This window comes from Crinia signifera, chromosome 9 (assembly GCF_055691185.1).
Source record: "Crinia signifera chromosome 9, ASM5569118v1, whole genome shotgun sequence".
NCBI lineage: Eukaryota > Metazoa > Chordata > Amphibia > Anura > Myobatrachidae > Crinia > Crinia signifera.
In genome coordinates, this window is record NC_139225.1 from 78,874,396 (window position 1) to 78,899,779 (window position 25,384).

Consider the following 25,384-nt stretch of genomic DNA (forward strand, 5'->3'; position numbering starts at 1 on the left):
GTGGAAGGGGACATTACAGCCTCCCTGTGTGGTCCGGACTGTTCCGGTGTTCACTACGTGCCCGGACCATATAGGACAAACGGGTTCATGGGTAAATTCCCTCCTCCTCTCCGTGGTGACAGCTGTCACAAGCAGTCCCCCCCCCCCAGACAGGACACACCCCAGACACTACAAGCTCCTAAATGGAGAGTTTCATGTCTAGTCTGGCATTCCGGGGTCTTGTCCGGGTCCAGTTTTTACCCATACCCTTTTAAGTGAGTCAGGTGTGTAAGATGTCCATTTTAAGTGAGTCAGGTGTGTAAAATGGAGATTGGGTTTGGGGAGAGCCTGCAGCTTTGCAGCTTTCCACCATCATGTAACACCTAAACAGAACCCTTTCCCACCATACTGATGACGTGGGTCCATCACAGGCTCTGCAAGATGCTGGCTGTAGATTGTCAGCTCTGAGGCCCAGCAAACCTCCCAGCCCCTAGGGACATTTACATCAGGAATGTCAGCCTTGTGGCTCAGTAGCACCACCGACACCTTAATTATATTTGTGATATCCTACCTATAGAGTGTCCGCTCTGTTGCCTAGGGGGAAATTTACTAAGCGAAATACGCCTAAAAAATTTGTATTTGTATAGTAAAATACGATTCTTTTAGGCTTATTCGTATTTTTGGCATTTACTATGCCAAAAATACACATATTCGTATTTATGGCACATTCGTATTTGTATTTACAAACACAAATGTTTATGCCATCAGACAAAAGAATGGTGATTCCTAATTTACTAAGCGGCCGGCTATTTAGCGTAAAACGTCCGTAATGGCCGGCCAAATACCCCACAAAAATACGCTTAATTTTCCTGGCATATTTGGCTTTAGACTGCACGGATCAGTCATGGGCCCTCATTCAGATTGACACACTCGCATGCAAATTCACATTTATCTACAGAATGAAACCATTGTGCATGCGCAACATACGCAATGCGCATGTGCAAGGAGCCACCAACCTATTCGCAAGCACCCTACCGAGCAGCTTTAGCCTTGCGAACGATTGTATGGAAAGTAGGTGTTTGTATGGGCGCGTCCAGAATAATGAGCAAAACTGATTACAAGTGCTGGGGTTTGGCTTCGCGTGTGTGCAAGAGCGCTTGTACGCCTCAGCCTTAAAAACATTTGCAAGGAAAAAGCAGGTTTTAAGTTTCGCAGCCCATCCTTTTCCTGGCTCAACATTCCGAACCCCAATCAACATGCACTAAATGGCTAAATCATTCTCACCTGCACACCATTTACACCCATACATCCCTCAATTTGTTAGGCAATTAACACACAACAACAACTCAATGCATACCCACGGCAAACACGTGTGTAGGGATGTGCGTGCAAACTGTTTACTGTGCGTGCACTGTCAGTCCACTCCCCTTTTGTTGTATTTGCGAGCGGATGATTTTGCAACCACAATAGGCGTGATTATGTCGTATGCGTACGTGTGTATTAATCTTGTAAGGCTGCTTGCGATTGTGCATGCGAGCGACAATCTGAATAAGGCCCATGGAACAAAGAGGACCTGATCTACGCTGGAGGAGACTTGTAATTATAATTTGCTTCCACAGGCACCCCTATGGATTTCTTCGGACAATGGACACCGGACCCCAGAACCACGGAGCCATGGACAGGAACCTACGTATGGGCTCAAGATAGGTAAGTATTAGTATGTGTGGGCTATGTATGTAATAAAGCTTTATTTATTATGTGTCAGTGTGCTTTTATTTCACAATCAAGGGGGACAGTGGGAGTTTTACTTTTGCACAGGTAGGTACTTCGTGTACCCAGGGGTGGCCCCAATTTTTATTATAAACAATTATTCGTTATTATGATTTTTTGGGGGTGCTGCCTAGGACAATAATGTACTGTAGAGAAACCAGAAAGAAAAGGATTGTCTCTTTGTTGGCGCACTTAAAGAAGAAAAGAAGGTGTTGCTCCCCACTCCAGATATCCTGAATACCCATCCTGCATTGATATACCTCCACCAAATTACCTGTGGAGGTGGGAGAAGCCGTTTGCACCATTCTGAGAACCTCGGACTCTGAACCCGGACCCCCGCTGTGGAGATATCCAGCCTGCCGTTGTGGGTCTCCGGGGAGGATCAGGTGCCGGCGCCATCTTGCTGCTGCGGCTGTCGGGTGAGGAGCTGAGGCTCGGCATACCTGGCAGCCGCGCTTCTGACCTGTCTTACACAGATCTCCACGCTGGTACTCTCTTGCACCGCCGATTCATTGCTGACAGCCTCCTGTGGAGCCTCCTGCGCTTTGACACCTGAAAACGAGTGTAGCCCCGCCGCACATCATAGGGGTCGGGAGGAGACCGCAGCCATTTTATTCTGTGAGTCTATGCTGTACCAGATACCATTTTCCCCTATTAACCTCTGCAACACTGAGAACCACTGACCCTTTGTATATACATCAGGAGTCATTGCTTATAAAGCACTCTGTAGCGCTCTGTCTCCGGGTGACTTGGTGGATTGGGGTGGGGTGCGCTGGTTATCTCCCCGGCACCTGTAGTGGGGGAGCGGGACAGGGTCTCAATAGAGACTCGCCACCGCGGACCGCCCGGGGGGAGCCGGCATTGTCTAGCCCTCCCCATGAGTTTCCTGGACTGTGGTGTTCGTTGTAAACTGCTTTGATTCCTACGTTTGCCAGCTGGTATTAGTGTGTCCTGGCGATCCCTATTCCCACACTGTCTCTCAACGCAGCTGTTTAAATATCCTGCAGTCTACTTCTAGTGACTCTCCTGACCTATTCATATTTTGGTCAAATATGGAAGCCTATACTACACAGATTCTTCGTGCAATCTATGCCTCCTCTGCCCGAATTTATCGCCAACTGGATGACATTCATGGAGGTGTCATCTCCCATCAATATACTCCTGGAAGATGCGATATACCTGATGGGGAAGTTTACACCTTGCCTAATGGCTATCTGATGTCTCCTGCAACCGCCCTGAACATTACACTTGATTCGTTCAACTATAACCACTTACCTTCCAAGCCTCATGGTCATATTATTCTTCAGAAAATTGATACTGATTTGGTCTGTTTCCAGTCTTCTCTCCTGCTATCAAAGTTTAAATTTGACTTCTGGACATTGACCCCAATGTGCTACAGTCACCCCTTCATCTGTCCCCATGTGACTGATACTCCCAACAAAAAGCATGCTTGGTACTCTCAGGGTACAGAAAATTGGCCAGATTAGGGTTATACCCTGGTTTGGAGTAATGATTCTGCGGATAGCGCTTATACTACTACTAGCACATTTCAGTTGTTCACTTATATCTGGCGATAAGTTCTCTAATGGCTAGAATTCTGTATTGTGATGCACTCTATAGTTTTTATTGTTTTCCCTTTTTTTGTCTCCTTTAAAAAAACTTACTTTAGGCTTCTATACTATGTGAAAAAATATGTATAGATCTACTATTGAAATTACTTATTCTACCTTAATATATGATCATTCCTAAATACGGTATGCTATTATATTTGGGGAGATGTGCTGATTTAGCATAGCTAAGACTATTGTTATATGTTTGTAGCCCTCGATACATCCTTTCTATCATATCCTTTGTTTCACAACTTGGGGGGGGGGAGGCAGTTTCTATAAAGGGTTTCATGGGTAGATTTAGATTTAGTAAATGTAGGTATTGGGCTAGGGGTTAGTGGGTTGGGCTCCAGGTATGCCTAAGTTGGGGGTAGGTTATACAGGGTGGGGGGTTTAGGGGAGGTTTGCTTTGGGTTCTTATGGGAATATTTTTAGTTACGTATAGTAGGTTTATTTTAGGTTTTAGCATAGAGTTTCTGGCGGATGGCAACTTACTGTTTACTCATTCTGAGATCGGGGCATACTGTCAAATACCTTCATTGCACAAATGCCCTTATATATTTCCTGTTCTCTTGGTTGCCTGGATGGCGCCTCCGGGCAACTATGATTTATCTATATAGGCGATGGTAGTTGACACTTCTTTACTCATCCGATGTAAATCTAATACTCTGTGTATACAGTATGTAACTCACTGTTTATACTCACCTCGTATACATCTAATTTGCCTATGTCAGAACTTTAACGTTAGCTGTTTTTTCTATGATTGAAAATTCAATAAAAAACACTCAATTTAAAAAAGAAAAGAAGAGTCTTTTTAAAATTTACCTTTTATTAATAATTGTTTAAAAGGAAAATTGTTTGCGTGAAATTTATTCAAGGTATTCAAAAATGTTTAAAATGAGTATTAAATTATTGTTCTGGCTGTGTGTGTCATTTCATTTTATTGGTTCATTAGTTTGTCTGATCTCCTCATATAATAAATAGACTTATCAATTTCTCAAGCCAGTAAATTACATATAACGTCTGTGTTTATTCAATACAAATTAAGGCTAGCAAGCATTTGATTTTGTAGCAGCTCCTTATAATTAATTAATTATAGGTACTGTGATTTTGTATTTATTATCCCTAATGGGGTCACTTCATATATTATGATACTGTTCCGGATGGGGGAATTGGGTAGTTTCAATTACCCCTTAACACAATCATACCTATGTCTCTCTCACAGGCATAAAATATTATGTGAGTTGATTTTTGCTTATATTTCCTTTTGTATTATTATTGGCATTACTCGCAAGTTGCCAATTTTATTTATTCAAGTGGATTTAAGCAAATCTTATACCAACATCTGCCTTTATGTGTAAAGGTCGGGGTATAATATTTGTTGTTCCCTCTGTATCATTTATGTTTCCGTCCCCTCTATATCGTCTTTAGTTATACCTGCTGTTAGGTCATTAAAGGGCCATTGTTAATTTGCACATAAATGAAATATACATATGTTTTTCAAGGAGTTGGCTCATATGTGGCCATATAGTAAGACCACTTTCTTGTGCCAAACCAGTGTGGTAGAGATTGAACAGGCTGTGCAGTTTATTTGACCTTCAAAGTGATATCTAGTTTGTCCGCCTATATAACTCTCACATTGGCTATATTTGCCGTAGTGTGGTCGGTAGTTTATTAGTTAGCAGGTGGTCTCTGTTATAGTCAACTTAAAGGGCCATTTTTAATTTGCACACAAATGAAATATACATATGTTTTCAAAGAGTTGGCTCATATGTGGCCATATAGTAAGACTGCTTTATTGTACCAAACCAATGTGTAGTGGCGATTAAACAGGCAGTGCAAATTGGTTGACCCCTATGTGGTCATATAGTGAGACCATATAGTAGTTATTAGTAGGACACAAACAGTGTGCAGCAGCGGCTCAACAGATGATATTACTATTCACCGTATGTTAGATGTGATTTATGGCCGGTCAGACAATGCTGTCACTAGTGAGGCGGCAAAGCGATGTCTAATTTGTCCGCCTGTATAAAGGTACCCATACACGTTCCGTCTCGCTTCGCATGCCTTGTGCATGCATTGTGCATGCAATGCGATGCGATACGATGTAAAGCTAGTACAAAAGTATGTGCAGCACATACTTTTTGTACTGTACGATGGGAAGCGCGGGAGTGCGCATCTCATAGTCTATGGGCACCTTAACATTCACATTGGCTATGTTTCCTATAATGCAGCCGGCAGTTTATTAGTTAGCCGGGCGAGTGGTCTCTGTTATAGTCAGCGAAATTCCTTGTGTACCGGCTGGTATACAGCGTATCTGATAGCAGCTATCGCTTTCCTGTTTTACTCGCAGGTAACTTTAGGGATTACAGGCTGCAGTCTATTATTACAGATATCTATTATTAAGACACATCATATACAAAACATTTTTTCAATTGCAACACACACAGCGCCGTTGCCGAGGCGCGTTTCACATATTTTTTCCTGTCTGCTCTTAACAACAATTACAAAATTAACATACCAATCCTTTTGAACAAATTGACATTTAGTATAAGGCTATCACTGTATAGCACAAATACATTAGGTGTTGGTTTAACATTGTATCAAGATATAATAAGACCACCATAATAGAAATAATGGAGAAATGAAATGACACACACAGCCAGAACAATAATTTAATACTCATTTTATAAATTTTTGAATACCTTGAATAAATTTCACACAAACAATATTCCTTTAAAACAATTATTAATAAAAGGTAAATTTTAAAATTACTCCTCTTTTCTTCTTTAAGTGCGCCAACAAAGAGACAATCCTTTTCTTTCTTATTTCTCTGCTTTTATTTAACTATTGGTTTTGCTGTGGAACAAAGAGTCACAGTAAGCCCATTAATGGGCCGCATGCTGGGACTTGTGGTGCTCCAAGTCTAAGTATGCGTTCCAGGCTTGCTGGGACTCATAGTTCCACAGCAAAATCCAATGGTTTTCTAAATATTTACACTTTAATCAGCCCAGGGGTACCGGGGACCGCACCAGGCTTCAGCCTGGGCAGGTAAGTTCTGGAGGAGGGGAAGAACCCTTGTTTGGGGGGGTACCCACTCTCCCAGGACCCCTGCCCAGACTGACTGGTCGGTAGGGATGAATGCTTTGGCTGGGGGAACTTGTATAAAAAGTCTCCCCCCGGCTGTGGCATTACCCTGCTGGCTGGTTGGGCCTGGTTCTTTAAATTTTGTGTAGGGCTCCACTGATTTTTTTAAACCAGCCCCAATCTCCAGGACCGGGTCTGGTTCCCAAAATATAGGGGACAAATTGAATAGGGGTATTCAATTTGTCCCCTATATTTTGGGAACCAGACCCGGTCCTGGAGATTGGGGCTGGTTTAAAAAAATCAGTGGAGCCCTACACAAAATTTTCCCTGATTTTTTTAAAACCAGCCCCAGCTCTTTGAGCCTGGTGCTGATTATAGCCGTGTGGCGGGACCCCACGCCGTTCAAAAAAAAAATATTATTTATTTGGTACTTGTTTCCTAGCACGGCGCCCATCGTATGCCATTGCATACCACTAATTAAGGGATGCAATGGGATGCGATGGGACCCGATTTTCGGGTCCTAAGACCCGCACTGTACAATTTTAATATCGCATCGCATGCCATTACAATGGCATGCGATGCGATTTTTAATTGTACAGGCACCCTGATGGGTGATTACTATGTTAAATGCAACCCCATTGTTAATGCCACCCCCACTATTAACGCCAACCCGAAGCGTGGCGAGCGCAGTGAGCCCGCAAGGGGCGGAGGTATGCCTCCTCCGACCTTTTCATACCCCCACTATCCACGTCTGCTTGGAGTTGATTTTATATAGTGTGGCGAGCGCAGCGAGCCACCGAACCTGAAGCGTGAGGATGCGGAATACATGTGAAGTAATCTACGCCTCCTCGCGGGGCTCGCTGCACTCGCCACACTATATAAAGTCAACTCCACGCCGACGTGGATAGTGGGGGTATCAAAAGGTCGGAGGACACGTACCGCCGCCCCTCGCGGGCTCTCTGCGCTCGCTACGGGTTGGCGTTCATAGTGGGGGTGGCGTTAACAATGGGGGTGCATTTAACATAGTAATCACCCATCAGGGTGCCTGTACAATTGCGATCGAAACAATGGCATCAGATAAAAATCGTGGGTGCCATGCTAGGAAACAAGTACCAACCATTTTTCTTTCTTTTTTTTACACACTGAAGCCTGCAGGGATCTGACTGATCCGTGCAGGCTGCCAATACGAATTTGGATTTTAAAATAGGAATTTGGATTTAAAATACGAATTCAAATCGGCAAAAATATGAACCAGTACGCCATCGGATAATACGAATCAGTCAAATACGAGAGATTAGTAAATTATCCTCCTGAATACAAATGAAAATACGACTACACCAGTCGTATTCATTCATATTCATTCATATTTATTCATATTAAGAATATGAATACAATTTTTCGTATTCTTAAAAAGGTAGCAGGTGTAACCTTGGAGGTGCGATGCAATGCACAGGAACACGCATTGCATCGCACCTCTTGTCATATACATGTAATCTGGGCACTGTACATGCAATTTATTTTCCCAAATTGCTTGTAAATCACCCTATGAAGGGCCTTTATGTTAGGTTCCAGTATTAGCCCCATGACCAGGATGTCTATCTCTTTCAGTGTTGTGCCAGTGTCCCGGCTGCTATATACTGTATTTATATCTTATGTACAGTATGTGTTATATGTAAGTTAACCAACGATACTATCCTGTAACTTCTCCTCCTTATACTGCTCCACTCAGTGATAAAATAAAAATATAAAAAATAATATATCTCATTTTGGCCCTTCGGAGCAATATCATTTAAAATATTAGTGTGCTTGGTATGATCAACCAATGATGCGTACTACCATGGGACATTAACAACCCCCATACACCCCCACCGTCTGCTGTGCATGTGCTGTGACATATCATTAAATGACTGCATTTTCAGCTGGGGGACATAGGCCCTTATTCTAATCTGTGCGGTACGGCCCGCGTGCGGCCGTACCGCCGATGTTTTCACTCTGCACATGCGCAGAGGTCACTCTGCGCATGTGCAGGCGAAATCGCCGCACACAAAAATTATACGCCGCAAAGGGGGCGTATAGGGGCGTGAGGGGCTTGATAGCCTCATTTACCTATGTATACGCCCCGCGTTTCATGGGCGTTCCCATGCAAACGCGGGGCGTATGCATGGTAATGAGGCTATGACGCCAGTGATGGGGGCGGAAAGCTGACATCGCCGGATGTCAGCTCGCCGCCCCCATACAAGCTTTCACACGGACGATTGTCCGTGTGGTCTAAGCTTGCGTGAGCTGGTGGAGCGTGCGGACCTGCCTTCGATGGTCGTCGACCATCGAATGCAGGGGGCAGCTCCCACCATGGTGGAGGCGTACGCCCCACCATTTTCATGCGGATCGCCAGCCGTCCGCGTACGGACGGCCGTGGCGATCCGTCTTGTAGGCGGGGATTGGTTTGTGCGGCCGGAGCAACGTATGCGGCTCCGGCCGCACAGATCAGAATAAGGGCCATAGTGACATCACTGAAGGATAACATTAACGATATCCTTCAGTGTGTACAGATGGGTCAGGTCCCATCCTGGCTGGCGGGTCGCCAGAACGTCCACGCTGGCGACCCGCCAGCAGCCGCACCAGCGAATACACTGAGACAAACGTGCGTCGCACGCGCGTCTCAGTCTCCGTCGCCAGCGCGACGGAAACCCTGTCCGTCTCCGCCTCAGGGAGACGGACAGGGTTAGGGGGGATGCGGGTAGGTGGCGGGGGCCCCGGGTTACCGCCGGCAAGCCGGCGGGGACCCGGGGGAACGGATGGAAGCGCCGTCGGAAGGGGACGCGCGCGGCTCTCGTGCGCGCGCGTCCCCTTCTCACCATCGCCATGGCGCTGGCGGGGGGATGGCGGCTGGCGACGCCAGCGCCATCCCCTGCCAAGATGGGACCTGCCCCATCTGTATGCACTATATTGTTCAACAGGCAGCATAGTTAACTATATTGGCAGGGCTGCGAATCGCCCAGTGTGTATGCACCTTTACTCTGTCTACAGCAGTGGTTCTGTTCATAGTAACTAAATGGGCCTAAACCATGTGTCCTTAGTTTCCCTCTTTTATTTAGCATTATGTGATATTATTGTTTCATTAGCACATGCAGGAGGTGACTCGCTGACTATACTTACCATTCACTGCTGAATATCATACAGTCCTCTGACATGTTTGGTGGGTGGCATGAGGAATTTGTGTACTGTGCATTGCTTTTACTAGAGCCATGCACCATGATTGCCATGGGTTTCTGTAATAAAGGATTGGCCATCGCCTTAGAGGTGGTGTGATGTTTACGATTGCAATGTTTCTGAGTTGGGCATCGTTAAAGGACAAACTAAAGTAGATGGGCTACATGGTTCTCCTCTGACATTACATTGGATGTTACACAGGATTCTGGCTTTGATACTCTGACTGCCGTCAACCGACATCCCTTCTATAGAGATGGTGGCCGCTTTGTTCCCTATGAAGGAAGGGACTGCATACAGAGATTTTAGACATATGGAGACGGGACACATGGAGGGTGCTGCAATGGCAGACATAGAACGGGGCAATTGGAGAGAGACCGATGTGGTAATAAGAGGGAGACTGAGGGGGAAATGGGTAAAAATTTGCGCAGTTTTTCTCTATCCTATTTTTGTGAAGGATGACACCATTTAGGCCCTTCAATTTAACCCAACTAGGAATCGCTTGGTAATTATTTTGGCTGAAGGCTGTCTTGAAAAAAATCATGGAGACCCAGAGAGTGCCTTCAACTGAAAAAAGTTAGTGAGACCCTGGTGTAACATATAAGGGGTATTACTGTGTGATGTAATGTGAATAACAGACAAAACTGTGTGGTGTAATGTGAATAACATATAACACTGTGCGTTGTAATGTGCACTGGTACAGTTTGGCCTACGCCCCTTTCCCATGTAGCCATGTCCCTATATTTTTTAAGGTTTTTGATTTGTTTGTTTTTTTAGTTGAAAGTGAAGTGATCCGCACCAGAGCTCCAGCAGGAGTCTGGTCTGCATGACTCCCTTTGTTCCTACTCCAATGGCCTGCAGGCTGCAGCAACTAAGGCACTTGGAACAAGGCACGGTAAGTATATCTGCAGCTATTCTCTCAGTTTTTTGCCAGCTCCTTTGCCCTTTCCAGCCTATGTGAAACCCTCTGCATTTTTCTGACTATGGTAGCCCTGCTAACTTTACCTGACCTCTCTGCTCTTTTCCTGCCTATGCCAGCCTCTCTACCCTTTTCCTGCCTATGCCAACCTCTCTGCCCTTTACCTGCCTATGCCAGCCTCTCTACCCTTTTCCTGTGTATTCCAACCTCCCTGCCCTTTCCCAGCTTATTTCAGCCTCCCTGCCCTTTCCTTGCGTATTCCAGCCTCCCTTCCCTTTTCCCTACCTTTGGCAACCTCTCTGTCCTCCCTGCCCTTTTCCTGCCTATACCAGCCTCCCTGTCCTTTCCCTGCCTTTGCCAACCTCTCTGTCCTCCCTGGCTATGCCAGCTTCCCTGCCCTTTTCCTGCCTATACCAGCCTCGCAGCCCTTTTCCTGCATATGTCAGCCACCCTGCTCTTTTCCTGCCTATACCAGTCTCCCTGTTCATTCTTACACGTGCCAGTCTTGGATTTTTTCATGCATAGGCCTGCTTCTCTGCCATTTTTTGCATATGCCAGTCTTCCTGCCCTTGTCCTGTTGACGACATTATCTCTGCATATCCTTGTCTGTGCCATCCTTTCTGCTGTTCTGTGTGAACCAGCTATTATGATCTTATCCTGTCTACATTTAGCCTCTATGCAAGTCGTCTCCTTTGCCAATCTCCCTGCCCTTCCATTCCTGTGCTCACCTTTCTATTGTTCTATTGTCTATGCCACACTCTGCTGATCCTTGTCTGTGCATGCCATCCTGCTCTTCTCCTGTCTCTTCTTCAACCTTTCTGCCCATCCCTTCTCTGTACTTGCCTCTCTGCCATTCACTGGTCTGTGCCTGCTTCTCTGCTTGCCCCGGGTCTGTGCCCTCCTCTCTGCCCATCCCCTGTCTGTACCTCCCTCTCTGCTTGTCCTCTGTCTGTAATTCCCTCTTTGCTCATCCCATGCCTGTGCCTGCCTCTCTGCCCATCCACTGTCTGTGCCTCCCTCTTTGCTTGTCCCCTGTCTGTCCCTCCCTTTCTGCCCATCCCCTGTCTGTGCCTCCCTCTCTGCCCATCCCCTGTCTGTGCCTTCCTCTTTGCCAGTCCCCTATCTGTATCTCCCTCTCTGCTCGTCCTCTGTCTGTGCCTGCCTCTCTGTCTTTCACCTGTCTGTACCTCCCTCTCTGCCCATCCCCTGTCTGTGCCTCCCTCTCTGCCCGTCCCCTGTCTGTACCTCCCTCTCTGTTCGTCACAAGTCTGTGCCGGTCATTTTTATAGTCCCTGTCTGTGCCTCCCTCTCTGCTCGTCCCCTGTCTGTACCGCTCTCTCTGCTTATCCCATGTCTGTGCCTGCCTCTCTGCTGGTCCCCTATCTGTACCTCCCTTTCTGCTCGTCCTCTGTCTGTGCCTCCCTCTCTGCTCGTCCCCTGTCTGTAACTCCCTTTCTGCTCGTCCCCTGTCTGTGCCTCCCTCTCTGCTCATCCTCTATCTGTACCTCCCTCTCTGCAGGTCCCCTTTCTGTACCTGCCTCTCTGCCCGCTTCTCCGCCTGTCCACTGTCTGTGCCTGCCTCTCTGCATGTCCCCTGTCCGTGCCAGCCTCTTTGCATGTCCCCTGTCTGTGCCAGTCGCTCTGCCTGTCCCTTGTCTGTGCCAGCCTATCTGTACTTCCCATCTTTGTCAGCCCCTCTTCCCTTGTCTGGTATTTCCCTGCTTTTCTGTTTTACACCATTACAATATTTGACCCCTAAAACCATTGTCTGCTATTTGCCCCACCACACATTTTTCTTATGTGACCCTCATACTCTTTCTGTTGCCCTGCACCTTCTTCATCCTCACCTTCTTCCCAACTTACCCTTTTCTTTCTCTTATGCTGAAGTCAATGGGAGTCCTGCTAGAAGCAAAGTGGATGAACAGAGCAGCAATCGGTTCCAATGCTACAGTAACTGGACTTGAAGTTGGCAGGTAAGGGTTTGATTCATTAACTTACCCCCCGAGAGTCCGAGTGACTAAGGCCATTATTCTGGTTCACTCGCAATGGCAAATTCCTTCTCAAATGGACAAAACCATGTGCACTGCAGGTGGGGCAGATGTATCATGTGCAGAGAAAGTTCGATTTGGATGAGTTATTTTGTATCTGTGCAGGGAAAATACTGACTGCTTTATTTTTACACTGCAATATAGATCTAACTTTGAAGTAAAACCCCACCCAAATATGATTCTTTCTACACAAGTTACATCTGCCCCACCTGCAGTGCACATGGTTTTGTCCATTTGAGATGGAATTTGCCTTTGCGAGTGAACCAGAATAAGGGCCTAAGTGTGGCTATATAGGTCCAGATTTGCTGATTTTTTTTTCAGCACCGGCGAGATCGGGCCATGATATATGCCAATTTGGTTCCCTAACGGTGGTACTGGGCAGGAAAAAAGATGTTAATTAAAAAAAAATACATTTTTAAATTACATTTTTAAAATGCTTTTTTTAGGTGGGCTAAGTAAGTTGAACTCCTAAGCAATTGAGGGAAGGAGTAGGGAGGGAGTTTGAGTGCGTATGGGGGGGGGGGGGGCATCTGGATTGGCTGGAGACCGACGCACTAGTCACTTTCTCCACATCATTAGTCTCAATGCCTTGCCGGTGGTCTCACCCCCTGTCACACCGCACAATTGGCCATTCATAAATTTCAGCTCCAGGCCCATATGGACCATAATCTGGCACTGCTTTGCAGGAGGGCGCCGAACACCCACAGCACCGGCACTGATAATAAGTATATAACACACTATTACCTCATAAAGGAAGCTCATTTTATTATTCTGGTGTATGTTTTATCGATTACACCACGCAAGAAAGTGGTGTAACAGCATCCTCAAGGACGTCCACTTACATAAGACTGGAAAACATACCATAATTCAAAAAATATATATATTTTTTTTTTACCACACATACACATTGATAAATAATTCAAGGGAGAGATTATTCTAAAGGGACTCTGATAATATACATAACCCAGTAGTGCCTATATTAAAATGTAATGATAAGGACACAATTAAGCAGTAGGCAGAGGCTGTTTTTTAAATCTTTATATCTTGCTATTCTAATTTCTTTTCTATACACTTGATTTTATATTTACATCCTTCACTATTTATTTCCAATATAGGTTTTTAAAATAGAAATAATGTGACGTACCCATATTTAAATAAGACATTGGGTATTAGATTTAAAGTATATGAACATTTTGTTTGTTAATAAAGCATTACACTTTAATGTTAATTCAATTTGTGGAAGGAAGAGTGCATCTCATTAAGCCGTGTACACACGGGGCGATTGTTCTAAGTGATTTTGACTACATCGTCAAAATTGCTTAGAATGTTTTCCTGAATCACCCCATGTGTAGACAGCGGGTGATAGCGATCCGTGGCCCTGCAGTGTCGCTAACGCCTGCCAAATAGACACTGCAGGAAAGAATATTTTTGCTAGATGCTGCAGTGGCTATTCGGCTGTATGCACTGGCTACTGCTGGAAATGGCCACTGGCTTATCTCTGGCAGGGACTGGGAGATTTTGACTAAGCAAAATCTCAAAATCCGCAAGCTGCAGCCTGTGTGTGCACCCCTTTAGACTGGTTTCTCTGGTGTTCCTTGTATTTGATTGTCTAAGTAATACCATGTTCTCATTTCTGCCCATCAAAATCCCGCATTTTTGCCAGGGCACAGATCGTTTCAACTCACAGACCGCATTTCACACTGCACCCTGGACCCAGGAAATTCCTGGGTCTGCCCCATTCATACTAGTTCCCAGGTCTGCATTGCCAACAAGTGTGAGGAATCTAAGAGCAACTTTTATTGGCTGTTCAAAGAACAGCTTTAAATGGCTGGCTAAGATGATGTCATTTAAAGGGGTCTTTTTTCTCACCACAAAGTCATGGGTGGGGAAAGCACACTGCATTGCTTTAATAATGGCTGACGGTTGAGATAATGCACCTTGGAGTACTGCTTACGAAGTGCTTTAAGTTCATTCACAACCTCTTGCTGGGTTGATGGATGCCATAGGCAGACAGTATTTTTGATATGTTGTAGTACATTGTCAAATTCTTGACAGAGACAGTCTTCTTTATTTCCCACTCCCCTCTCACAGCCAGAAGCTCCAGCACCTCCTCATCCCTCCTGTGTGCCATCTCCTCTCTGCAGCATTAAATGGACGTCACATGTCACCTGATATCATTCCCCAATCAGCTTGCTTTTTTACATCCTGTGTGAAAATCCCAGGTCGCACCTGGTTCACACTGGCGGACACCCATGTAATTCCCAGGAATAACCCTACAAAAAACCTGTGTGCAATTCCCAGAGCATTACCCCTGCGAATTTCACTCACACCCATTCACACTAAGACACGACACAGGAGGAAAGAGGTGGAAACCTTGCTTTCTAACCTGTTGGGTATTGCCGTCCCTCTGGACCCCTAATATTTTCTTCTTCCACTTAAACCTCCCATGCTTACCCTACACCAGCATAAACTATTCCGACATATTGGGGGACATTTACCAAAATGGATTCGTAGAAAAAAGGTGTATTCGTAGGCAGAAATACACCTTTTTTTTACGAATTTGTATTTTCGGGATTTACAATCCCAAAAATACAACAATTCGTAGTCCTAAAGATGGAACATTCGTATTTGTATTTACAAATACGAATGTCTACACCATCGATAGGATACGACAGAAATCACCATTCAAAAGAATGGTGGTTTCTGATTTACTAAGCAGCCGTACTGATAATACGGCTGCTAAGTGGTGTGAAACACCCACGCAAATACGACAGGAAAATAGAACACCATTTTCCTGTCGTTTTTGCTTTAAGCCTGCACGGATCAGTCAGATCCGTGCAGGCTTCAGTGTAAAAAAATAGAAAAAAAATTAAATATAAAAAAAAAACGGCGTGGGGTCCCCCCCACAGCCGAAACCAGCTCCAGGCTGACAGAGCCTGGAGCTGGTAATTAAAAATCAGGGAACCCGACAAATAGGGGTTCCCTGATTTTTAACAACCAGCCCCAGGCTCCTGCTCTGGGGCTGGTTCCCAAAATACGGGGGACAAAATGAGTAGGGGTCCCCCGTATTTTAAGAACCAGCCCCAGGCAAAACCAGCCAGCAGGGTAATGCCACAGCCGGGGGGAGACTTTTTATGCAAGTCCCCCCGGCCAAAGCATTAACCCTACCGACCTGTCAGCCTGGCCAGGGGCCCTGGGGGAATGGGGACCCCCCAATAAAGGGGTCCCCCCCCTCCAGGACTTACCTGACCAGGCTGAAGCCTGGTGCTGTCCTCGATGCCCCTGGGCGGTGGGCATCGAGCTGATAGTGGTGTAAAAAATAGAACAAACTATTGTTTTTTACTGTGGCACTACAAGTGCCAGCAAGCCTCCCCAGCAAGCTGGGACTTGGAGAACCACAAGTCCCAGCCTGCTGGGCATTAAAGGGCCCGCTGGGTCTTGTAGTGCCACAGTAAAAAAAATAGTTAAATAAAACACACTGACACCCATTTTAAATAAAAGTTTAATACACACATTACATACATACTGATACTTACCTTTCTTTATCCCGTAGGTAGCCCTGGTCCTGATGTCCTGTGTCGTCCTCCAGGTCCATGTTGGCTGTCTGCGTCGTCCTCCAGGTCCATGTCGACGGTCCGTGTCGTCCTCCAGGTCCATGGCGGTGTCCGGGTCCGAAGAAATCCATGTTGGAGCTGTGGAAGGAAATCCTACTCACCTGGTCCTGCGCTGAAGAAGTCTTCTCTTGATCCGACGTAATCCAGGTAATGTTGAAGCTGTCGCCGGTCCCCGCTGTCTCCGCTGTCTCTGCATCGCGCTGAGGAGAGATGCTGAGATGTTTCATATTCGGCGCCTCTCCTCAGACTGAATTCTATTGGCCGCCTAGCAGGCCAATCAGGAGCCGAGAAAGTCGGACCAGCAGATATTTTATCTGATATCCTGAAACCAGCAAATATTGTGGCCATACACAATGAGATCTTGTAGGTAGTGTATGGTCATATCCTTCCCTGTAAAGGGAACCTTTCTCATGCCTCATGTGGCAGAACAGGAGAAATGAGGGGCAGTCAGCCACGGCAGCAAATACTGTTCACTGCCAGATGCATACCTCCCAACATGACTCCTTACAGGAGGCGCACACACTAGACCATATTTCGATTTTGTCATTCCGAACCATCGGAATCTACAAACTCATTTAAAATGTTGCCTAATGCTTTTAACATTAGGCTGCCTATTGAGCCAATGATTTTGTCATTATTGATGTGTAAAAGTAATATTTAGTACAGGTGTAAGTAGTGACTGTAACATTTGGTATTCAATTTAAACAATGAAGAGGATTTCAAAGATATTGGGTAAATCTAGCAATAAATCATATTGGTTGTGTCTGGATGGGGTAAATATTTTGAATGAAACTTATCAGCAGATGTGACATTGAGTGTAACCACACACATTTAACCTTTTTTGCTAATGAATACAATCAAATACTTATCTACAAATAATGACACCGACAACAGAAATGCCATTAAAATCAGTCAACCTTTTTATTTTGCAACACTTGGTGGGAGAAAGAAAGAACGGCCAGTTTATCAGCGATACGATGTACACTGATCCAATGTGATGCCTATGGGCCATTCTCAAATAGAATGTACCGAGGCCCCAACTCTCCTCCCAATACACCATAATAGGCCGGCTAGACAACCAGTGCCCCTGACCCCCAGGAGGGTAGGTCATACTAGATCAGTGTATTGGTCAGATACATAAAGTAGCGCATTAGTCACTGGACTGCCGTTCTTTCCTGCTACAAAGAGGTTGACAAACCCCAATGGTAAAAGAAAAAAAAAAGGTTTGTATGGGTTATGGTGGGTGGTGAATCCAGGGTAAAAGGGGCAGTCCCTAACTAGCATAGAATAAAGAAATGCCCACAACTCCACAACTGTTGATTCAAATAACCTGACTAATGCCAAGTGAGGGGAGTGAGACGACTTGGCCTGAGGTAAAAACCTGAAAACCTGAAAAAAAGGCACGGAGAACACGAGCCAATAGTGTCACCGCGTATTCAGGAGAAAACAGGGAAAAATCCCTCAGGACCCTCACCGATAATGGTGACGAGTGGCAAAATGCTCCCAAGTCGTGTCCATTCGTGAATATCAGTAGTTTGCTGCATGTCAGGTAATGAATCAGGCCCAATATGCTAATTTAGTATGTGAGTGTGTCTGCCCTAGGCTGCAGGAGTGTGGGAGCAGTGTAGTAGTAAAAATAACCTTGGTAATGCCTAGGGAGGTGAATGGGACGACTTGGCCCAAGGTAAAAACCTGAAAACCTGAAAAAACCTCACGGAGAACACGAGCCAATAGTGTCACCGTGTATTCAGGAGAAAACAGGGAAAAATCCCTTGGGACCCTCACCACTAACGGTGACGAGTGGCAAAATGCTCCCAAGTCGTGTCCATTCATGAACATCAGTAGTTTGCTGCTACAGTGTCAGATTATGATCAGGCCCAATATGCTAATTTAGTATGTGAGTGTGTCTGCCCTAGACTATATGAGTGTGGGAGGAGTGTAATAGAAATAGCTGAATGCTGATGGGTGAGTGGTGTGGATGTATGTGGAGAAGTGGAGAAAGAATAGAACAGGAAGAGATATGGAAATAGAAAAGAGGAGAGACCAGAAAACAGAGGGAAATGAAATAACAGCTGAGAGGAGAGATATAGGAGGAATTAACACAATATACGGTTTGAATGGGATATGGTGGGTTGTGAACTCATGAACTTATGATACAAATAACATGACTAATGCCATGGGGGATGGGGGGGTGGTGGGATGGGACGACTTGGCCCAAGGTAAAAACCTGAAAACCTGAAAAAACATCACGGAGAACACGAGCCAATAGTGTCACCGTGTATTCAGGAGAAAACAGGGAAAAATCCCTTGGGACCCTCACCACTAACGGTGACGAGTGGCAAAATGCTCCCAAGTCGTGTCCATTTGTGAACATCAGTACTTTACTGTATGTGCTGCTACAGTGTCAGATTATTAATCAGGCCCAATATGCTAATTTAGTATGTGAGCGTCTCTGCCCTAGACTATATGAGTGTGGGAGGAGTGTAATAGAAATAGCTGAATGCTGATGGGTGAGTGGTGTGGATGTATGTGGTGAAGTGGAGAAAGAATAGAATAGGAAGAGATATGGAAATAGAAAAGAGGAGAGACCAGAAAACAGAGGGAAATGAAATAACAGCTGAGAGGAGAGATATAGGAGGAATTAACACAATATACGGTTTGAATGGGATATGGTGGGTTGTGAACTCATGAACTTATGATACAAATAACATGACTAATGCCATGGGGGATGGGGGGGTGGTGGGATGGGACGACTTGGCCCAAGGTAAAAACCTGAAAACCTGAAAAAACATCACGGAGAACACGAGCCAATAGTGTCACCGTGTATTCAGGAGAAAACAGGGAAAAATCCCTTGGGACCCTCACCACTAACGGTGACGAGTGGCAAAATGCTCCCAAGTCGTGTCCATTCATGAACATCGGTACGTTACTGTATGTGCTGCTACAGTGTCAGATTATGAATCAGGCCCAATAGGCTAATTTACTATGTAAGTATGTCTGCCCTAGGCTTCAGGAGTGTAATAGGAACAGCTGAATTCTGATGGGTGAGTGGTGTGGATGTAGGGAAATAGAAAAGAGAAGAGTGCAAAAAACAGAGGGAAATGAAATAACAGCTGAGAGGAGAGAGAGAGAGAGAGGAGGAATTACCACGATGTACGGTGGCATGGATCTTCATGTTCAGGGGATATGAAACAGGACCGGCATCGGAGAGGACTGTCTGCGGCACATGGGACAGCTGGGGTTTGCGTCCGTCCACTCGTAGATGCAGCATGGATGGTATCTGTGGCCGCAGGGCAGAACTGTCACCCGCTCTCCATTTCGGAACTCTGTCAGACAGATGACGCATGATGGTGGTGTCTCTTCATCCTCTGCAATCGTGCAAGATGGGAATCCTGTGATCTCTACAGTCCTGGGCGGCATTTCATCCCAGTCGAGCACAACCTGCAAGGCTTCGGGATTATGTGTGCTGGCATCTACCTCGATTGCCAGTAGGTTCTGCTCGTTGATCTGTAGCAACATTGCTGGATACCGAAGCCCGCTCATCTCTACCATCGTCGCTGACTGGACATGCTGCTCATTGATGTCTACCACCATGGTCGGCAGGGCGTTCCGTTCAAGGATCTCTCTCATCCTGGCATTTATAATCTCCCTGTCGAGCTCCACATCTATGGCAGGTGGATTCTGATGGTTGATGTCTTCCACTATTGCTGGGAGATTCGGCTCATTCTCAGCTGGAGGTTGAGGACCTGGATCTGGGAACAGATCTGCGTTTGGTCCTTCTGGTGGTCTCTCCAGAACAGCAATAGGAGAGCGGCTTCTGTCTCTGTTCTCCCTTTGAGGTCTTTGTACACGAGCACCTCCTGATGGTTCTGCCCGGGCTTGCTGACGATTTCTTTGGCGCTCGGACCGCAGCCTCTCCTCAAAAACGGTCTGCGCAGAATTGTCTGAAAAGATATACCTTTTATATTGTAGCTGTAATAATTACCTATAGATAACAGGGAAACGGTCATCTGTCAGACCACACTTAGGTCGACAGTCATTAGGTCGACCCCGGAAGGTCGACTGGCCCCAAGATCGACAGGGTTAAAGGTCGACATGACTTAAGGTTGACATGGGCCAAGGTCGACATGGGTTTAGGTCGACAGTCATTAGGTCGACATGAGTTTTTCACTGTTTTTTGAGCCGACATGTGCCGACAGGCGGTATTTCATGCCCTACCATCCACTAGGGCGTGGTGGGTGAGTAAAATTGCGAGCGATGCGCGGGGCTGCGGTTCAACTCCAACTGTGTCCATGTCCACTGTGTCGACATTCGGGTAAAAAAAACAGTGAAAAACTCATGTCGACCTAATGACTGTCGACATAAACCCATGTCGACCTTGGCCCATGTCAACCTTAAGTCATGTCGACATTTAACCCAGTCGACCTTCCGGGGTCGACCTAATGACTGTAGACCTAAGTGTGGTCTGACAGATGTACCGATTCCAGATAACATGAACAGTGTAATAACTGAACAGTAACTTTACAGTTACAGTGATCACATTTTGGAATATCATTGATAAAAGGGTAAATATCAGGGTTACATTTTTATGTGAATTCTTTTATTGTTTGTTAAGAAAAACACATACAGTAACAAAGCAATAATGCACAGGCCCTACCAGAGAGTGTGTGTATGGGGGGGGGGGTTGTTCCCGGGGCCTCCAACTGTCAGGAAGCCTCAAAGTTGTCCGACTTATATTTTTGTGTTTTTTTTTATCTAAAAAACCTGTGGATTTGCTTATTTGCCAATAAGGTTAAAACCTAGGGCGAAATTTAATAGGGGCCGATTTTTAGGCATGTTTTAAAATCGCACAATATCGCACTTTTTAAATTCGCATTATTTGGCTGATTTTCGCAAATTTAATGAGATGCGAATTTGCGGCAAAATAGCGCGATATAGTGCGATATTGTGCGATTTTTAGTCATGAAAATGTGCGATTTTCAGTCATGAAAATCTGCACATTTTCTGAAATGTGTGATTTTGGTGTAAAAAAAAGTGAAAAAAAAAAAAAATGGCGTGGGGTCCCCCTTCTGAGCATAACCAGCCCCGGGCTCAAAGAGCCGGTCCTGGTTTCATAAAATCACAGGAACAAACAAGTTGGGGTTCCCTGGATTTTATCAAACCAGCACCAGGCTCAAGGGCCGGTCCTGGTTCCCAAAATACGGGGGACAAAATGAGTAGGGGTCCCCAGTATTTCAAGAACCAGCACCGGGCCCAACCAGCCAGCAGGGTAATGCCACAGCCGGGGGGAGACTAGCAGTGCCCCAGCAGTACAAATAGTTAAATAAAAACACGTACACACTGACAGTAAAACTTTATTACATACGGAGCCCATACATCCATACATACCTATGTTGATAGAAGATCCGTCCCCTTCTCCAGTAGAATCCAAAGTGGGGAACCTGTGAAAGCAAAATATACTCACAACGCTGATCTTCGGGGCTTCTCCGGACCCTCTGCAATGCAGTGCGGTGTCTGGGGGCGGTTTTGTTTACACCTGGGGGCGGAGCTCCGGATGTAAACTACGGGGGACCCCTACTCATTTTGTCCCCCGGATTTTGGGAACCAGGACCGGCCCTTGAGCCTGGTGCTGGTTTGATAAAATCCAGGGAACCCCAACTTGTTTGTTCCTGTGATTTTATGAAACCAGGACCGGCTCTTTGAGCCTGGGGCTGGTTATGCTCAGGAGGGGGGCCCCACGCCGTTTTTTTTTTCTTCACTTTTTTGTTTTAACTCTTTTTTTTACACCAGAAACATGCACAGATCTCAATGATCTGTGCATGTTTCTGACAAATTCGCCAGTCAGAACCTGGTCTATTTGTTTTGCGATTTTTAGTAACCTTTACTAAAAATCGCATCCCATTAAAATAGACGATTTGTATACTATTTAATGGGAAAACATCTGGCTTCGATTTTTAGTTTTACTAAAAATCGCACCTTTAAAATGTGCGAATTCGCAGCAAAAAAATGCGATTTTTTTTCCGAAAATCGCACCCTATAAAATATGCGATTTTCGGTAAAAGTCCGAAAACGGCCGTTTTTGCGGAAAAATCGCAAAAAAACGGAAATCGCATTCCATTAAATGTCAACCCTAGTGTCTAAGCTAGAAAGGAAATAGAAATTACAAATAATGCACTACATTATTACAGGTGGTGGAGGCCTCTCATCACAGCTCATCTAACATCTATCAGTGACTGGAGTGTAACAATGTATCAAGTCCACAGTTCAAAGGGCTTTGGATAGGCGGGAAAGAGGCTAGGTTTTCCTAAAGGGGGCCAGGAGGGGTAGAGTGTTGAGTAGACCAAATACCCTAAGGCCCTCATTCTGGTTGACTCACAAAGCTGTGACATTTGCAGCATTGTGGGTCATCTAAACGTCGCCTGCACAAGCCCCCCCCCCCTCGCACACTGATTTCCCTGCACGCATGCGAATGGATGTTTAATATAAACATGCGCCGCGTCACCGGCACATTAGCATAGGAACGACCAGCGGTTTAATGGGGATGCCCACGAAATGCTGGGCGTTCCCATGGGTGCTATCCCTCGTGCGCCACCCCACCTCCCCTGTCTGCACTGCTGGGTGCAAACAGGCTGGCGAATAACCAATTTGCGCACCCACTCGCACAATGCGGCTGCACATGCACATACATGTTTATGCGCGTGCGCTAAACAACGCTCCTCTGTGCGAACGCGCAGCGGAGCGATCACACAAATGTAATAATGGACACTGCTGGATAAGTATAGATTAACATGTATTTTAAAAAAGAAAATCACAACAGATAAGGAGGTAATGTTACAGTAGGCCTAGGATGTGTACTCTGTATAAGTGAGGACTGAATGCTCTGTGATATTATTATTATACTCTGCCATGTAAATGCAGCTATGAGAGAATAGGGCTGGTATTGCGCTCTGCTCAGTACTTGCGGGTGGTGCAGCAAATTCTGGGTTCTGTCTACTAACCCGGTAATCAATTTGGTGAGAAAAGGGGTGAATTGCGCACTCGTGATAAATGCAACCAGTAACCTTACTGGATTACTATGTAGCATCTGATGTCTAGAATAAACAGATGGATGTAATGTAAAGCACTTTATTTATTTACACTATAATTCTAGGTCAAAACCAAATCATGTGCGGTATCATAAATAAAGGTGCTGCGAGTCAGGTGCTGGATTGGGCTGGAGGGGGGATTGGGTGGGGTATGGGCTGGGGAACGATGTGATGGGCTGAGCACCGCACCTTCCTTAATGGGGCTGAGGGAATATGGGGGTGCCGACACTGCATTGGACAGTTGGCACCCCCATATTCCCTCATGCATTACACCCATCTGTTTATTCTAGACATCAGATGCTACATAGTAATCCAGTAAGGTTACTGGTTGCATTTATCACGAGTGCGCAATTCACCCCTTTTCTCACCATTTAAATGCACCTGGAAAATGATATTGCAAACTTATTGTTTTCATACAAATTTAGTGATAAATTCTTAAGCCGCATACACACTAGAGGATATTAGGGGAAAACATTGCACAGAAAAGGGTTTCTGAGCAATATATTTTAAAATATCCTCTAGTGTGTATGCTCAATACCCCCTCGACTGAACACGCAGATCAATTCTCTTCACCCAAAATCTTTTCATCCAGCTCATGCTTCTAATCCCTCCATCCTGACCCACATATCTGCCCTGCCCTTCCTCCCCTATTCCTGTGTACTTTATAAAACAACACCTGGTTATAACAAACTCGCACTTATCCATTATCTATTTATTTCATAACCCCACACACCATTGCCACTTCATTTTGACACTCGGAGCCCACATTACATTATCATCAGACTTTATAGCCCCCCTCTATTGGTTAGCCTTGTTTTAGGTGTTACCCCAATCCTCAGCACCAGTTTGCTAACAGTACCTACAAATGCTGAATGTTTTGTATATGTGTGAATAAAATGAGGTAGGATAGAGCAAATCTCCAGCTAAGGCCCCCATACACTATTACACACACAAGCACAAAAAAATTCACAGAGCCTCCCAAAAATTTTTTCCACAGATTCTGTGATTATTTGTACCCACTTTTCCCTAATTCATCAGTCTGCACCCACACATTACATATATATTTCAGTGATTTGCAGATCATGTTCAGCAAATACAGGTCTACTGTGCAATAAAAGGGTCATCATTTTACTAGCAATGGTCTGCAAATCTGCTAACTGTTACCATGCAATAGCTATCCTGCAGCTTCAGCTGATCTGTGAAATTCAACATGAACAGTCTGATTTACCAATGCCAATCACTTTTTAGTCAGTCTGCGATCTATAAACCCCTTACATAGATTTTGTTTACACAATCATCCACATAATGCCAAATTGTACCAATTGATTTATGAGTGGGGGCCAAATCTCCACCTGACGCCCGCATACCACACGCAGGCTAAGGGGTGACATAGTGGTAGCTGTCAGTTGGAGAGAGAGAGATAAAGTAGCAGCCAATCAGCTCCTGACTTCATTCAAACCTAGCCTATAACAGTTAAGAGCTAATTGGCCGGTTCTTTATTTCTGTGCTACTGTATATCAGTCTCTAAGGCTTAGTATATCTCCCCCCCAGGCTTTAAAATTACAATTAGTTACTTTAGAGTCTATGTACTATCCCTGGGATAAAGTGTCTGGAGATAAAGCACCAGCCAACCAGCTCCTAACTGCCATGTTACATGCTGTGTTGGATAAATGACAATTATGAGCTGACTGTCCACATTATCTCTTTCCAAGTCTTAGTACTGTACATAGACCTCTTTGGGGCCCATTTATCAACAGTTCAGCTCTAGCCAATCAGCTCCTGTCATGTTTTTGAGAAATTACATTTGGGGGCTGATTGTCTGGAGCACCATTCTTCATAAGCAACATGTGTTAAATGGCTAAAACTGATTGAAATATTGGGCCCTGTATCTTTTCCCACTAAATCTCTCACCAAGCTTTCATGAATCTCCCACAAAGTGATAGGTAGGACATACAGCTCATGTGCAGCTAACTCCAACTGCCACCCGCATGCAGGGGCTGGCTGGCAACTTTTAGCCTAGGGGGCAAGTTCAGAGCACTGGCCCATAATCAGCCAAGTCACCGTCGGA

The 25,384-nt window shown here is 45.3% G+C and overlaps 1 protein-coding gene across 5 annotated transcripts in view; it reads left to right on the forward strand.

Annotated features, from left to right (window-relative positions):
* Positions 1 to 25,384, forward strand: part of LOC146035697 (uncharacterized) — a 102,693-nt gene that overhangs the window by 37,833 nt on the left and 39,476 nt on the right. For 4 of the 5 annotated variants that reach the window (XM_083159286.1, XM_083159285.1, XM_083159284.1 and 1 more), the window contains 3 exons: positions 10,428 to 10,545; positions 12,457 to 12,542; positions 16,207 to 16,378. In XM_083159286.1, the coding sequence (XP_083015412.1) occupies positions 10,477 to 10,545; positions 12,457 to 12,542; positions 16,207 to 16,363 (312 nt within the window). In that variant the 5' untranslated portion in view covers positions 10,428 to 10,476 and the 3' untranslated portion in view covers positions 16,364 to 16,378. Of the gene's footprint in view, positions 1 to 10,427; positions 10,546 to 12,456; positions 12,543 to 16,170; positions 16,379 to 25,384 lie in introns of all 5 variants that reach the window. The other variant, XR_014460702.1, reaches the window with a different exon arrangement.